Genomic DNA, 14,899 nt, shown 5'->3' with positions numbered 1-14,899 from the left:
AGCATTACTTCTCTGAGGAGACCCAGGTTTAGATACTGTAACCCTAGGTCTGTGAGTATTCCCAGAAAACCCTCGAAATTTCCCCTGAGCACCATGCCAATTATTAGACACACTCTTATGGGTCACCACAAATTCATCTGCTAAAACTGCTGCCTGCGCTAATGTTTTTACCTTCTGTTCAGTTAGAGAAGTAGTTACCGCTTTGGGAACACATGCTTTAAACTCCTCCAAAAGGATTACCTGTCTAAGTAATTCAAAAGTGTTAGCTTTTTTAGAACTACACCAGCGATCAAATCAACATTCTCATGCGCAAATTCCACATAAGTATGTTTATCAATTTTCTGATAACCCCGAAAACGTTGGCGATAGGCCTCAGGAACTAACTCGTATGCATGCAGTATAGCAGACTTCACGGTATCATAACATAACGACTGTTCTACAGAAAGCGATGAATAAACATCTTGTGCCTTACCTATCAGAACGCATTGTAAAATCAATGTCCAAACATGAAAATGATGGCACCATTCTAATATGTCTGCTGACATCAAACACAAGATTTACAGAAGGCACCATCTCATTAGGAGAAACAAAAGGAACTGGAGTACCTCTAGCAGCAAATTCCAATTCCATTTTCCTCAATTCCAATTGCTTTTCATGTTCTTTGACTTCCCATTCACATTTGCCTTCGGAATGGATAAGGTTTAAAGTTATCTCTGGTTTTAAGAAGCCACTCTACGAGACATTCAACACCACGTGTATATGCTATGCTAAAGCGTTAGCCTAAAAGCGCGCCAAAATTACACGTACAAACATTTCTCACATGCGAGTAAATGAACACTGGCACTAATTTGATTTACTCGAAAACAACAACAGAATAGTGTACCACACACATAATATTCTGTGAAACTACACCAGCTACACGCTAGCAAAGCACACAACCCTTATCATTCCACTTAATACATACTTCGACTCCAAACAAAACACAAACCTTAGACAAATCCAACTACTGTTTATATCGATCTCAGTTATTAGATCTAATAGCTCCCAACCTAACTTAAGTAAATAAACTCACCTCTCTGCGTCTTCTGCGGGACACCAGGCTCGAGGCCACTTTACACGCTTAACTTGCGAGCGAGCAGAAAACCGGATATACAGTTTAATGCCACACTCCGACGCGTACCCCTACCCGGGCTACCGCAAAAACAACAAAGGAGAAATAATAAACAAAAACAAAAACAGTACTCCCATGGAAAAGACGCGACAACGCGCGACTCAGCTGAAGGATCACATCAGATAGTTGCACTCATCATCTCTCTCTCTCTCTCTCTCTCTCTCTCTCTCTCTCTCTCTCTCTCTCTCTAGTACCGACAACCAATCGCGGACGAGATCCCCAATTTTATGTTACGGCCCGGCTCGTTCAGACAGCAACATAAAAATTGTCAAGACTGCGAGGTATTGTTGTTAACAACATTTATTGCAAACATCAGATGTCTAGGGGTTAAATGAAAGCAACAACATCGACAAAGGCGGGAGGAAACAATAACAAAACTTAAGAGGCAAAATAAATAAAAAATAAGTCCTAAAAGAGGATAAGAGTCAATCTCGCAGCATGGTGTGCGTCTCGAGTCGTATCCACGAGAGCGCGAGTCAGATGGTATGCGCAGATCTTATTCCCATTGCCACGCCCCATTCAGGTGACAACGATTGACCACAGGCCACCTTCCTCCAGTCGATGTATGGCCAGTACACAGACCGGTAGCAAAGCAGAGGGTCATCACACAATGTCCAAATACTTCTTTTGTTCTAGAAATTTTAAATATGGTAAAATGTAGCATTTGGCAACGTGCACAAGCGAGTACCTTTTTTCCCCCACTTCAAGCACTGAACAGAAGATCAAACAAACTTTTTGTTAAGACACAAATGGAAGGTCAAACAAAGTTTTCTAACTATTATTTTTAAATGTGGGCTCAAGGGTTATGCTACAAATGTACAAAAAATGTGTTTTACATGGTTGAGAAGTGGTTACAGTAAAATTGTTAATTGTTTTACTTATAGTCAATATGTCTCATGTACAGCTGCTTTGTAACAATGAAAATTGTAAAAAGCGCTATATAAATAAAGTTGAGTTGAGATAATTTGAATTGTGTTTCATTAATAGAGACACTGTGCAGTGTAGTCCAAAAAATTACACATTTAACTATTGAACAATAAAAAAACGTATGTATGTATATCATCCACAATAACTTGTGCAGTGTAAGAATAGGCTATTACAGCATATATGGTAGCAATAATGCCACTTCATGACTGTAACTGAGACTGCCAATTAAAATTTGTGGTATATAGAAGTGCTGTTCTACCGTATTTGAAATGATACTTTCATAAGTTTACATGTCGTTATAACATTCAAATTTTGTAGAACGCCACTTCTATATACCACTGCGGTGTGCCGCAATGTACAGCATCTGCTAAATTTAACTATTTTAAAGTTTCCCATTTCTCTCTGCTTTAAGTATCCCCAACTGGAAACTGCCGCGGGTTCTTCCTGTGAAACGCAGGAAGTAAAACGTGCATATTCGGTTATTAGGTGGTGACGTAAGGACTACCTTTCTGGGTCCAAGCACCTATTCATTTCATTTCAATAATTCATGCATTCTATCTAAAATCGAATGCTCACCCAGACCTGCCTAAAAGCCTCGTGTAACCACACCCCCACGAATCTACATCATTTCGTGGTATGACTTGGCTAAAACCGCGCAAATCTATAAGCAAGTAAGGCGTACTTGTAAATCTCATTGTATCGTCGCCGCCGCAGCCATGTCGTGTTTCGTTGCGAAAAGAAAGCCACTTTTTTTGCCCTTAAAAAAAACATTTTATTTACAATACTGTTCCAGAACAGTACAATCTGAATATTCAAATGTGATGCAGCGCATTTCACATATGATTGCTTCATGAACCTGGGAGAGATCAAGGTCGGCTGTGCACGAAAGCTTTTGTTAAAAAGTGGGGCAATTCCAACCATTACAACTTCGCAAGGACAGTCTGGCGCTTCAGATTCGCAGCATGTAAGTCTACTTTCATTGACTATTTCAAGACTTTGTTACGGACTAACACGAGTTGAGTTTGTCGTGTGTTTGTGATCTGCAAATGCAGACACGGCGCAACATGAAAAAAGGCAACATAAGTCCTAATAATCAGTAATTATGTTCCAACTAGAGGCAACAAATGTTGTGTTTATAATAGGGCTTATTGTCTTTGTTGATTTGCGACGAGACATGGCGTAACACTGGTTGATCACCAACGGCAAATCTTTATAACGTTGTATATAAAATATAAAACAGTTAGCTATAGTTTTTAACTATTTAACATATATTTTTTAAAACCTTACCAATCCTTTACACCCTGCTGGCAAAGTTGATGTATCGGCTAGATCATCTTCATTTTCCTGGACAGATTCAGGCTCGAATTGATAAGGAAAGTACCGATGACATTTTATCACCTGTCAGTACAATTGCTTGGGAACCTGATGTTTCGAATATGGTAAGAGGAGTTACATTTCCGTCACACGCTTGCAGTATTCGACCAATCACTACGCACTGGTTAACTGGCCAATCATAGCACACCTCGCTTTTCAGAGCGATGAGCTTTGTAAAAAATCTGCGCGTTTCAGGGAGGCGGGGCAAAGAGGAGATACAAACATGCACGGTATGTGGAAAATACAATGTTTTTAACCTTAAATAGTGTATACACATTGCATTACCTCTAAAACAAATGATACTATTCGTTTTAGCCATGCCATATGACTCCTTTAACTCACAGTATACACTACAGTCTCCAGGCTTACGGAATCTCCGACATCAATATTTGAATACATTATGAAAAATGAAATCACTGACTGGCCATGTGGGATTTTGTTACGAAGATAAAGGTTAGGATCATGGTTTTCCGATAGTTTTTCAGCTCGCCATGAGCGCATATTAGCAATTTTGTTTTTTGCCTGTAGCATCTTATTGAGCGTTTAGACCCAGAAACAGCATATGATCTTCCTTATATGGTGGTGCATGTCAGAGCATGTAAGCGGAGCTGAGCGGTGAGAATTTCCGTCCCCCGCTCACGTGGGTGTTCGCTCATGTGGGTGTTCGCTTCCCCCGCTTCACCGCTCAAAGTCGCACCAGACCGCTCCGCTCAATTTCATTCCGCTCTGGTGAAAACGCACTCCACGCTCGCTCAAATTTAAAATTCCTCTGCATGCCTAACACCTGCTGTTTTCAACCGAAGCCTTACCCCTCGTTTACACCGCATGCATCTGCGGCATGTTACGGCTTTACAGCGGTTTAAGTTAGTTAAAATAATGATGAACTTAGCTTACCAAATATGGTTCTCCACCAGATGTATCAAGATCACATCCATGAAATGAGTTATTTAAAACATCAATTCCAGTCAAGGAATTAGTTTAGCTCAAAGGAAAATACGAATTATAATCTTGATCAAATATACATATTTTACATTCTCTGATTAGTAATATAAAGCATAACAATACTTGTATGCATTCGTCCAGCGAATGCATCAATGATATTCTATACTTTACATTATCTCATGGCCATAAGTAACGTGACTTCCCTTTCTGTCGGTCTCTCGACGTTGTGTCGAACCGACAGATGGGGTTCGCTCCTGAGAAGCAATCGTCTTCTGACTATTTGGAAAAGGCAGATGAAATTGGCGAATGAAATTTGCATGCCGGACTCCGCCCCGGACATCCGGGTATAAAAGGAAGCCGGCGTGCTCATTCATTCACCTTTTGTTCTTCGGAGCCATTGTTCTAATGACATATCTCACTCAAAACAGAGCTACTCTTCTGCTGGAAACGGTACGACGTGGTTCAGAGGACTGTCCCTTTCTACAGCGACTTCCCCTGGGCGTCTCGGCAGTTCCGGTGGTGTTTGAGTCATTTTCTTTTTTTATTTTAAAAGAGCAAATTTCTCCAGCGCGGCATGTCCCGCTGTTCTCTTGGGTGCAACGCGCTCATTGAGGAGGGGGACGGACACGATGTCTGCCTCAAGTGTTTGGGTCTCCGGCACCCTGAGGCAGCATTTGTGGATACGTCATTTGTGGGCGAATGGCGATCCAGACGTTGCAGTCATGGGTAGCTGTCTTCTTTCTGGAGGCAGCCGCCACCTCGTCAGCTTCCCGTCCTGGGGCCGCAGCGGCTACGGGGAGTTCCGTGAGCTGCAAAGTGTGGGTCCGGTGCTCCGAAGCTTGTTAGCATGTCTCTGTTGTAGTGGGGAAACCTTAATGAGGGCAGACCGAGCTCTATGCCAGGAGCGTTGGCACCCTCGGACGAACTGCGTGGCCGCTGGGTCCTCAGCCTGTGGCTCTTGTCCAGGGAACAGAGGAGGGGAACCATGCAGGCACTCAAAGGGAGACATGTGTAGGGAGGAATGGAACAGGGTGTTATGGGCAAACTCGGCCCACATGGGTTTAGAGGTCCAGGTTGCCTGATTATTGGAGACCAGACATCTTAAAGTCCTCTCAATGTCCTGGTTCACTCTCTCGGTCTGGCCATTAGATTGGGGATGGAACCCAGACGACAGACTGACAGATGCACCAATAAGCTGCCCAAACACCTTCCAGAAACGGGAAGCAAACTGGGGTCTGCGATCGGAGACCATGTCCTGGGGAAAACCATGGATTCTGAAAACATGTCTCATCATGATCTCAGCCGTTTCCTTGGCTGAGGGGAGTTTGGGTAGAGGTATGAGGCGACATGTCTTGGAGAACCTGTCCACCACCACTAAGATAGTGGTGTTCCCCTGCGACTGAGGTAACCCTGTGACAAAGTCCAGAGAAATGTGGGACCAGGGACGTCTCAGGATCGGTAGTGGGTGCAGCAGGTCTTGAGGACGGCTCCTTGGCTCCTTGTTCTGTGCACACATGCCGCAGGTGGAAACGAAGGACCTGACATCTCTCTGCACTCTGGGCCACCAAAACCTCCTCTGGACCAGTACGCAGGTTCTAGTAGCCCCTGGGTGTCCTGAGGAGGGGTTAGCATGTGCCCACCGTAACACATTGGGACGCATACGCTTGGGAACAAAGAGGCATCCCCTAGGGCCATTACCTGTGTCAGGCTGGTGCAGTTGGGCTTTCCTGATGGCTGTCTCTAGATCCCATAGGATAGGGGCTAGTACCCTGGAAGTGGGGAGGATGGTCTCTGGGCGGGAATCCTTCTCGGAAGGTTCAAATTGTCTAGAGAGGGCATCTGGCTTGAGATTCTTGGAGCCTGCGCGGTAAGAGAGAGTGAAATTAAAGCGGTTAAAAAAGAGGGCCCAACGGGCTTGTCGAGAATTTAACCTCTTGGCGTCTCTGATGTAGATGAGGTTTTGATGGTTTGTCCAGATGAGAAACAGGTGTTTGGCCTCCTCCAGCCAGTGTCTCCACTCTTCCAACGCCATCTTGACGGCCAGTAACTCTCGGTTCCCGATGTCGTAGTTTCTCTGGGCAGCTCTAAGCCGGCAGGAAAAAAAGGCACAGGGGTGAAGCTTGTGAGTGTTCTTGTTCTCTGTGATAGAACGGCTCCCACGCCCACGTCTGAGGCGTCTACCTCCAGAACGAAGGGTAACTCTGGGTCTGGGAGAACTAGGATGGGGGCTGATGTGAAGCGTTGTTTCAGTAACTTAAAGGCCTGGTTATCTCTGTTGGTTCATGTAAAGGGTCCGTCAGATTGCTTTGTCAGGGAGGTTAGAGGTTCTGCAACAGAACTAAAACTTCGGATAAACCTCCTGTAAAAGTTGGGAAACCCCAGAAAGCGTTGTACCTGTTTGACCGAGGTGGGTTGAGGCCAATCAAGGACCGCCTGGATCTTGCCGGGATCCATCTGGAGGCTGCCTTTGGACACCCAGAAGCCAAGAAATGAGACAGCTGGGACGTGGAACTCGCTCTTCTCGAGCTTGACAAATAATTTGTTCTTCAACAGTTGGGCAAGGACTTGTCTGACATGTTGAACATGTTCCTTGAGGCTACGGGAAAAAAACAGAATATCATCAAATAAACAAAAACAGAAGTGTTAAGCATCTCTCTGAGCACGTCATTAATAAAACCCTGAAAAACAGCTGGAGCATTGACCAGGCCAAATGGCATTACCGTATACTCATAGTGACCGGTTGGTGTATTGAACACCATCTTCCTTTGCCCCCCCCCGGATTCTGACCATATGATAAGCATTACGGAGATCCAGCTTGGTGAAGACAGTGGCTCCCTGCAAAACCTCGAAGGCCGTGGTCATGAGTGGGCGGGGGTAGCTCTTCTTGACGGTGATGCTGTTTAAACTCCGATAGTCAATACAAGGTCGAAGGCCTCCATCCTTCTTTCCAACGAAAAAACCCCCGGCTCCAGCCGGTGACAAGGAAGGATGTATAAACCCATTAGCCAGAGCTTCCTTGAGATATTTGTCCATGGCTAATCTCTCGGGCCTGGAGAGGGAGTAGAGTCTTCCACGGGGTGGACAAGTCCCTTGCAAAAGGTCTATGGCACAATCATATGCTCTGTGCGGGGGTAGTGTGTCAGCTCGGGTCTTACTAAAGACCTTGAGGAGGTCTGAACACTCAGGAGGGACTCGGGATGTCTCGGGTGGTGGGGATCTAGTTATGGCAGGTATGAGTTTGGAGACGGCCATGATCTCTGTGGACGGGGGTTGAAGACTAGAGTAGGGGATTTCCTCAGGGTTACCTGAACAGGGTAGTTGGCAAGTCTTACGTGGCTCCAAAAGGCAACTGGAGGCAGTATCTGCGGTCTGGCAGTTGGTCCCCCATTCCCTGATAACCCCTTGGGACCAATCAATGTGGGGGTTGTGAGAGGTTAACCATGGGAAGCCAAGGATAATGGGGAGCTTGGGAGTGTGAACCAAGAAGAATTGTATCATTTCCTGGTGATTCCCTATCTGGAGTTGAAGGGGAGTTGTGCACCGGGCTGCCATCCACGGCCGTTATATTAAGGTGTTCCTGAAGTTTTCCGACAGGATAGCTAAGATCTGGGCCATCTTAAAATCCATGAAGCTTCCGGAAGCTCCAGAGTCGACAAAAACCTGAACATGAAAGTCTTGTTTATCTAGGTTGATAGTGGCTTGGATCGTTAGACCAGACGCCGTCGTGCAGGACATAACTCGGACTCTCGCCCTGGTGTCCCTACTTCAGAACGAGAGTTGGCTTTTCCCGACAGTTCAGGACAGGCTGTGCAAAAATGGCCTGCTTTGCCACAGTAAAGACAACACCTCTCTCTGAATCGTCGGCTGCATTCGACCTGGGATATTCGGGTACCTCCCAGCTGCATGGGTTCTTCTGAGTCATTATGGGGAGAAGAGAAATTGTCAAGAGCAGCATGAGCTTGACTGTTCTCTCGGGACCATTCCAGCTGGCGTTCTGTGAGGCGATGGTCGACCCGGATAGCCATGTCAATGATGGACTCGAGATTGGGCTCCGGGTCTCGGAAGGCCAACTCGTCCTTAAGCTTGGGTGACAGGGCATGGTGGAAGATCGCCTTAAGGGTGGGTTGATCCCAGCCACTCTCGGCTGCCAGTGTGCGAAACTCGATGGCGAGTTCAGCTGCACTTCGGATCCCTTGAGAAAGGCTTAACAGTTGACGATCAACGTCACCACTACTGCTTGGATGAAGAAACACAGACAAAAGTCCTGGGCAGAAACAGGATTGTTATACAGAGGTCACATAAGGAGGGGGTTCTGCACACACACCCTCTGACACACACACTTTCCTTCTGTGTTTCTCTCTCTGCTTATTGGAATATTTTTCTTGACTGTTTAAGTTATATTTGTCCTTCTTTCTTAAACAATGATAACACTTCTTGTTCGTTTTCTCTTTTTTACTGTTTTCTGTTTTATTTTCTGTTGTTTTTTTCCCATATCTTACATTTTGTGATTTTTTCCCCAATATTTCTATGTCTCCACACAAAGCCACATCAACGGAACCTTATTTTGGCCAGTTTGTGATCATGTTTTTGTTCTCTTCTGCCATTTTTAGAGAGCTTCTTTACACAACGGATATTTTAATCTCAATATTTCAACAGGCGGGGCTGCCATGACTTTTTATTACAACAAACCACATCTCCTTTTCACCACAATCACTTTATAGTTTATTCTCTTAGTTTCCCAGCTCTTACAATCTCCCAAATAGTAAATTCCCCAAATATTCTCCAATTTTTCTTGAAAGGAGATTTACTTTCAAGCTCTTTTATATCCAAAACTGTCAACTAACAATATTAACCACTTGACACTTTTCCTTTTTGGGTTAAGCTTTCTCATTTGGTTCAAAAATCATCCTTTTACCAATCATTTAATTTAATTATACAATTGTAAAAGTATATTTATTCTCCACCATACATACTTTTCTGCTTCAATTACCTATAAACATAATATTGTTAACAGGTTTCTTCATTTAATGCTCTACATTCATACCTGCCCCTTACACCTATATCCATGTTCCTTTATTTTTATGGCTTATGTTTATACTTTATCTCTTTATTATAGGGTCCATTGCCAAAGGAAGACTTTAATACCAAAGATACAAAGCCGAGTTGCCTGCAGAACAAATGAACAACTCTGGTTTGGGGAAGACCTTTATAGTGTTCCTCTCACACACACACACGTCTAAGTTATTGGGGGTTACCATTATAACTTGAAACAGATGTCTGACCTCAGCATGCCTAGCTGGTGAGAAATGCAATGATAACAAAGACTCTACTATGTACAACTAGAGATAATCTACAAAAGACCAGACCTTACTATGTAGAGATGAACTTATAATAGTAAAATAATGGGTACATGATTCCTTTATATTTTGGTTAATAAAATCTTCAACACTCGTAAACTATACACATTGAGGGTGGATAAGGTAATGGGTAAGATATGTTATATGACAGTTTGATCTGTAGAGATGAATTTACAGTCTGAAACAAAGACAAAAGTACAGGACATTCTAAAATGCTTAACAGTGATATGAAAATACAAAATTCACTAAACAACAAAGCATACTATAAACATATAATCTTATGAATGCATCAAGCAAAATTTCACATGAAGCATTTTCCGATAGAAAATCATTATATCATTATAAGAAGACAAAATTCATAACACACTTTAAATCCACTACCTGATTGATATATGAATCTTCTTCTCAGTAAAAAAAATGTACATTTTTAAGGTAATTGCATCAGACTGGTGTATGTTGAGAACAAATATATTGTATACAATTTTGTGCTATAGTAGTAAAGGAGTAATTGTTTCCATACAAATGAACATAGAGCACAAAATTAAAAGCAAATAAAAATGATGGAAAGTGGTTACCCTTTGTTAAACTGCCTTTAATTCAGATTTATTATTCCATTATGAAGGATTTAGTGAGAGCCGTTTCGGCGAGCTGAGCTCCCAACCGCATGCAGATGCTGAGTACATCATTAGCCAGCGCTGTTGCTTCTGTCACCGAATTGATACATGTTAAAATCCTGCACGTGATCAAAACGGCAAAAATATCCAAAAGAGGATGAGGATGCGGCTCATAACTGATAAAGTGTCTTCCTATATAATTGTGCAACCTATAGACGTGTTCCCCCTCTGTTTCAATGGGCATGACGACTCTGAGTGGATTCATCTATTGTCAACAGCAGTACTCAAATTTGGCTGCAAACAATAATTTTGGGGTAAAACTAATGAAAAAGTATGTTCTAGTCTATGCTGACCCAAAATGTTTAATAAATGTCAACAAAGTAAAGGTAAATATATAATATCAAATAAAAAAATCCAACTCTGAGTCAGGTCAGGTAGCCCTGTTGTTTAGAGTATTTTTAGGATTTAAAGTGAGATCATGCTTGTGTTGTGGGAAAAAAAACGTCTTTACATTAATAATGCAAATCAATTTTGCAGATGACATCATTGAAACTTCTCCATGAACCATATGATGTCATGGACAAACCTACAGTACATCTTCTAAAACCAGATGATGTCAAAGACAATTGTCCAGTTTCAACTAAAATGTTAATTAATTCAATGGAAACTTTAAAGAGATTTCAAGAACCAGATGAAGCCAGTCCTTCAGAGGATCCTCCAAAAACAGATGATGCCACGGACAGTCCTTCACAGGATCCTAAAACAGATGATGCCACGGACAGTCCTTCACAGGATCTTCCAAAAACAGATGATGACACTGACAGCCCTCCAGAGGATCTAACAAAAAAAGATGATGCCACAGACAGCCCTTCAATGGATCTTCCAAAAACAGATGATGCACAGAATCTTCCAAAAACAGGTGATGCCACTGACAGCCCTCCAGAGGATCTAACAAAAAAAGATGATGCCACTGACAGCTCTCCAGAGGATCTAACAAAAAAAGATGATGCCACAGACAGTCCTTCACAGCATCCTAAAACAGATGATGCCACAGACAGCCCTCCAGAGGATCTACCAAAAAAAGATGATGCCACAGACAGTCCTTCAGTGGATCTTCGAAAAACAGATGATGCACAGAATCTTCCAAAAACAGATGATGCCACTGATATCCCTCCAGAAGATCTAGTAAAAAAACCAGATGAAGCCACGGACAGTCCTTCAGAGGATCCTCCAAAAACAGATGATGCCACGGACAGTCCTTCACAGGATCCTAAAACAGATGATGCCACGGACAGTCCTTCACAGGATCTTCCAAAAACAGATGATGACACTGACAGCCCTCCAGAGGATCTAACAAAAAAAGATGATGCCACAGACAGCCCTTCAATGGATCTTCCAAAAACAGATGATGCACAGAATCTTCCAAAAACAGGTGATGCCACTGACAGCCCTCCAGAGGATCTAACAAAAAAAGATGATGCCACAGACAGTCCTTCAGTGGATCTTCCAAAAACAGATGATGACACTGACAGCCCTCCAGAGGATCTAACAAAAAAGGATGATGCCACTGACAGCCCTCCAGAGGATCGAACAAAAACAGATGATGCCACGGACAGTCGTTCAGAGGATCCTCCAAAAACAGATGATGTCACAGACAGTCCTTCACAGGATCCTAAAACAGATGATGCCACGGACAGTCCTTCACAGGATCTTCCAAAAACAGATGATGCCACTGACAGCCCTCCAGAGGATCTAACAAAAAAAGATGATGCCACTGACATCCCTCCAGAGGATCTAACAAAAACAGATGATGCTGTGGACAGTCCGCCAAAGGATCTTCCAAAAACAGATGATGCCATGGATGGCCCTCCACAGGATCTTCCAAAAACAGACGATGCCATGCAAAATCCCTCAGTGAATCTTCAAAAATCAGACAATGTCATGAAATGTTCTTCAAGAAAACATCAAGAGCCAAGTGTAATTTGCGCTCCTATTATGGTAAAATTTAAACCTAGAAGTGAGAAACCCTTTATTGTAGCAAATGTTCATGCCAAAGGCTTGTAGTTGCAAATAAATGATAAACAAGCAGATACAGTATAGGTGTGGTGGTGGCGTATGTCTACGTACATTTGTATGTTAGCTACATTTACAGTACCCGTCAAGTTTGGGAACAATTATTTATTCTTTATTTATATTGTTTCACCTTTTAAATAATAGAAAACTCATCAAAACCTTTAAATAACACAACTGCAACTCTTTGAATCATGTTGTGACTAAAAACATAAATCAACAAAAATAAATCAAAACTGTTATATTTTAGCATCTTCAAAATTGCCACCCTTTGACTAGAATTAGCAAAATCGTTCTTTTAGCATTTTATAAGCCAGTTTCTGCATGTCTGAATTTGGAAGTTCCCATCTATTTAGAGTTCATATTGGCTAAGTTTTATCATTATTTGGTTCATGTTATCCATGTCAAAGTAACCTTTTAAATAAAATTATGTTCTTTAAATAAAATGTAAATATTTTATATTTATTACAATATGTTATATTGCAAGGTAACAATAACAAATGATGTCTTTTTCCAGAAACATGTAACACAGCCAAAGAAAATGAGACATGATCATGCAACTGGAAGTGTATCACATGTTCTTTCAGGTGAATTGTCTCAAAGCATTACTGGTAAGAAAACACAGCCCTATCTCATCACAAAACATGGCTGGACATCCTGGATGTCTTCTTCAAATAGATAGCATCATGGATTCTAGCAAATATCAACTGATAAAAAATCTAATCCCAACTGTCCCTGTTAGAAGTCATAAAAGGGGCCTAGGTTGTATCTTTTAATAGGACAATGACCTGAAAGCAAACATCAAAATCAAAACAAAAATGGGTCACTGAGCTTCTGCCATGGCAATCCCACTTTCCAGACCTGACCCTATAGAAAATGCGTGTTGAGAACAGAAGATGAGAAGCACCAACATGGAGCTGGAAATCCGAAAGCTCTAGAGCAGTGGTCACCAACCCTGTTCCTGGACATCGACCGTCCTGCAGACTGCAGCTCCAACCCTGCTTCAGCACACCTGTCTGTCATTATCAAGCAAACCTGAACACCTTGATTAGATATTTCAGGTGTGTTTGATTGGAGTTAGAGCTGAAATCTTCAGGACAGTCGATCTCCAGGAGCAGGGTTGGTGACCACTGCTCTAGAGCAAGTCTCTATAAACAAATTGTCTCAATTCCTTGTCAGGGATTCTCTAGACGTATTAGGCATTATAGGTGAAGATGCAGAGCTGTTCCCTTTCTGTCGGTCTCTCGACGTTGTGTCAAACCGACAGAATAGGGTTTGTCTTGAGAATCATCTTCTGAGTATTTAGAAAAGGCCAATGAAAATTGGCGAATGAAATTTGCATGCCGGGCTCCTCCCCGGATGTCCGGGTATAAGAGGGAAGCCGGCGTGCTTATTCATTCACCTTTTGTTCTTCAGAGCCTACGCATCTGATGAGCATCTCCAGATCTTCGCTGATCTTCCAGATCTTCGCTGGTCTTCCAGTCTTCGCTGGTATTCTGCTGGAATCTACGACGTGGTGCAGCGGACGGTCCCTTCCTGCAGCGACTTTCCCCTGGGCGTATCGGCAGTTCCAGAAGTGTCTGAGCAATATTTCCTTTTACCTAAAAGAGCAAATTTCTCCAGCGTGGCATGTCCCGCTGTTCTCTTGGGTGCGACGCGCTCATTGAGGAAGGGGATGGACACGATGTCTGTCTCAGGTGTTTGGGTCTCCAGCACGCTGAGGCAGCCTTCGTGGATACATCTTGCCCGCACTGCGGGAAGATGCCTATCCAGACGTTACGGTCACGGGTGGCTATATTCTTTATGGGTAAAGCCACCACCTCGTCTGTTACCCGATCCGTGACGGCAGTGACTACGGCCCTGCCGCCCGTTTCTGTTAACACCGGGGGTGATATGGGGATCACTGTGAACGTTAGACCGCCAGCCACAGGCTCACGGACCGTTCATGCCCCGTCTCGCTCGTCTGACCATTCCTCAAGAGACGGTCCTACCCCGTCTTGTTCCTCCGCCACGTACTCGGAAGTGCGTGACGAAGATGAGATGTCGATCGTAGCATCGGAGGGCGACCTCTTGGCATCCGACCACGACGATTCCTTGGAGCTCCCTCCCCCGGGGGGACGAGCCCAGGAAGAAGCGGACGTTGAGATGTCAACCATGCTCTTCCGGGCCGCCGCGAGCATTGGGCTGCAGTGCAAAGCACCGCCTTTACCCCAGCGCTCGCGGTTGGATACGTGGTACCTGGTGTCTGAGCGCGGCTCCAAGCCGCGCCCAGCGCCGGTCCCGTATTTCCCGGAGGTGCATGAGGAGCTGAGTAAGACTTGGAACGCGCCCCTCACGGCTCGTTCCAATCAGAAAGGCTCAGTCGCCCTTACTTCCCTCGATGGTGGGGCGGCCAGGGGCTATGTCGAGATCCCCCAGGTGGAGCGTGCTGTCGCGGTGCACCT

General features: G+C 43.8%; 1 protein-coding gene across 2 annotated transcripts; it reads left to right on the top strand.

Annotated features, from left to right (window-relative positions):
• Nucleotides 1-9,488: 9,488 nt before the first annotated feature.
• Nucleotides 9,489-13,230, top strand: LOC130549921 (cell surface glycoprotein 1-like). Of its 2 annotated transcripts, none has more exons than XM_057327271.1 (3): nucleotides 9,489-9,713; nucleotides 10,923-12,362; nucleotides 12,973-13,230. In XM_057327271.1, exons 2-3 carry the CDS (start codon nucleotides 10,923-10,925, stop codon nucleotides 13,135-13,137), a joined length of 1,605 nt encoding a protein of 534 aa, XP_057183254.1. In that variant the 5' UTR covers nucleotides 9,489-9,713; the 3' UTR covers nucleotides 13,138-13,230. The 2 variants fall into 2 exon arrangements, with proteins under 2 accessions (XP_057183254.1, XP_057183253.1); XM_057327270.1 differs by having other exon boundaries at nucleotides 9,494-9,713; nucleotides 10,923-12,383.
• The last annotated feature ends 1,669 nt before the right edge of the window (nucleotides 13,231-14,899 follow it).

This window comes from Triplophysa rosa, unplaced genomic scaffold (assembly GCF_024868665.1).
Source record: "Triplophysa rosa unplaced genomic scaffold, Trosa_1v2 scaffold1_ERROPOS16897594, whole genome shotgun sequence".
Classification (NCBI taxonomy): domain Eukaryota; kingdom Metazoa; phylum Chordata; class Actinopteri; order Cypriniformes; family Nemacheilidae; genus Triplophysa; species Triplophysa rosa.
The sequence above is the reverse complement of the archived record's forward strand: the minus strand, read 5'-3'. Positions and strand labels throughout refer to the sequence as shown.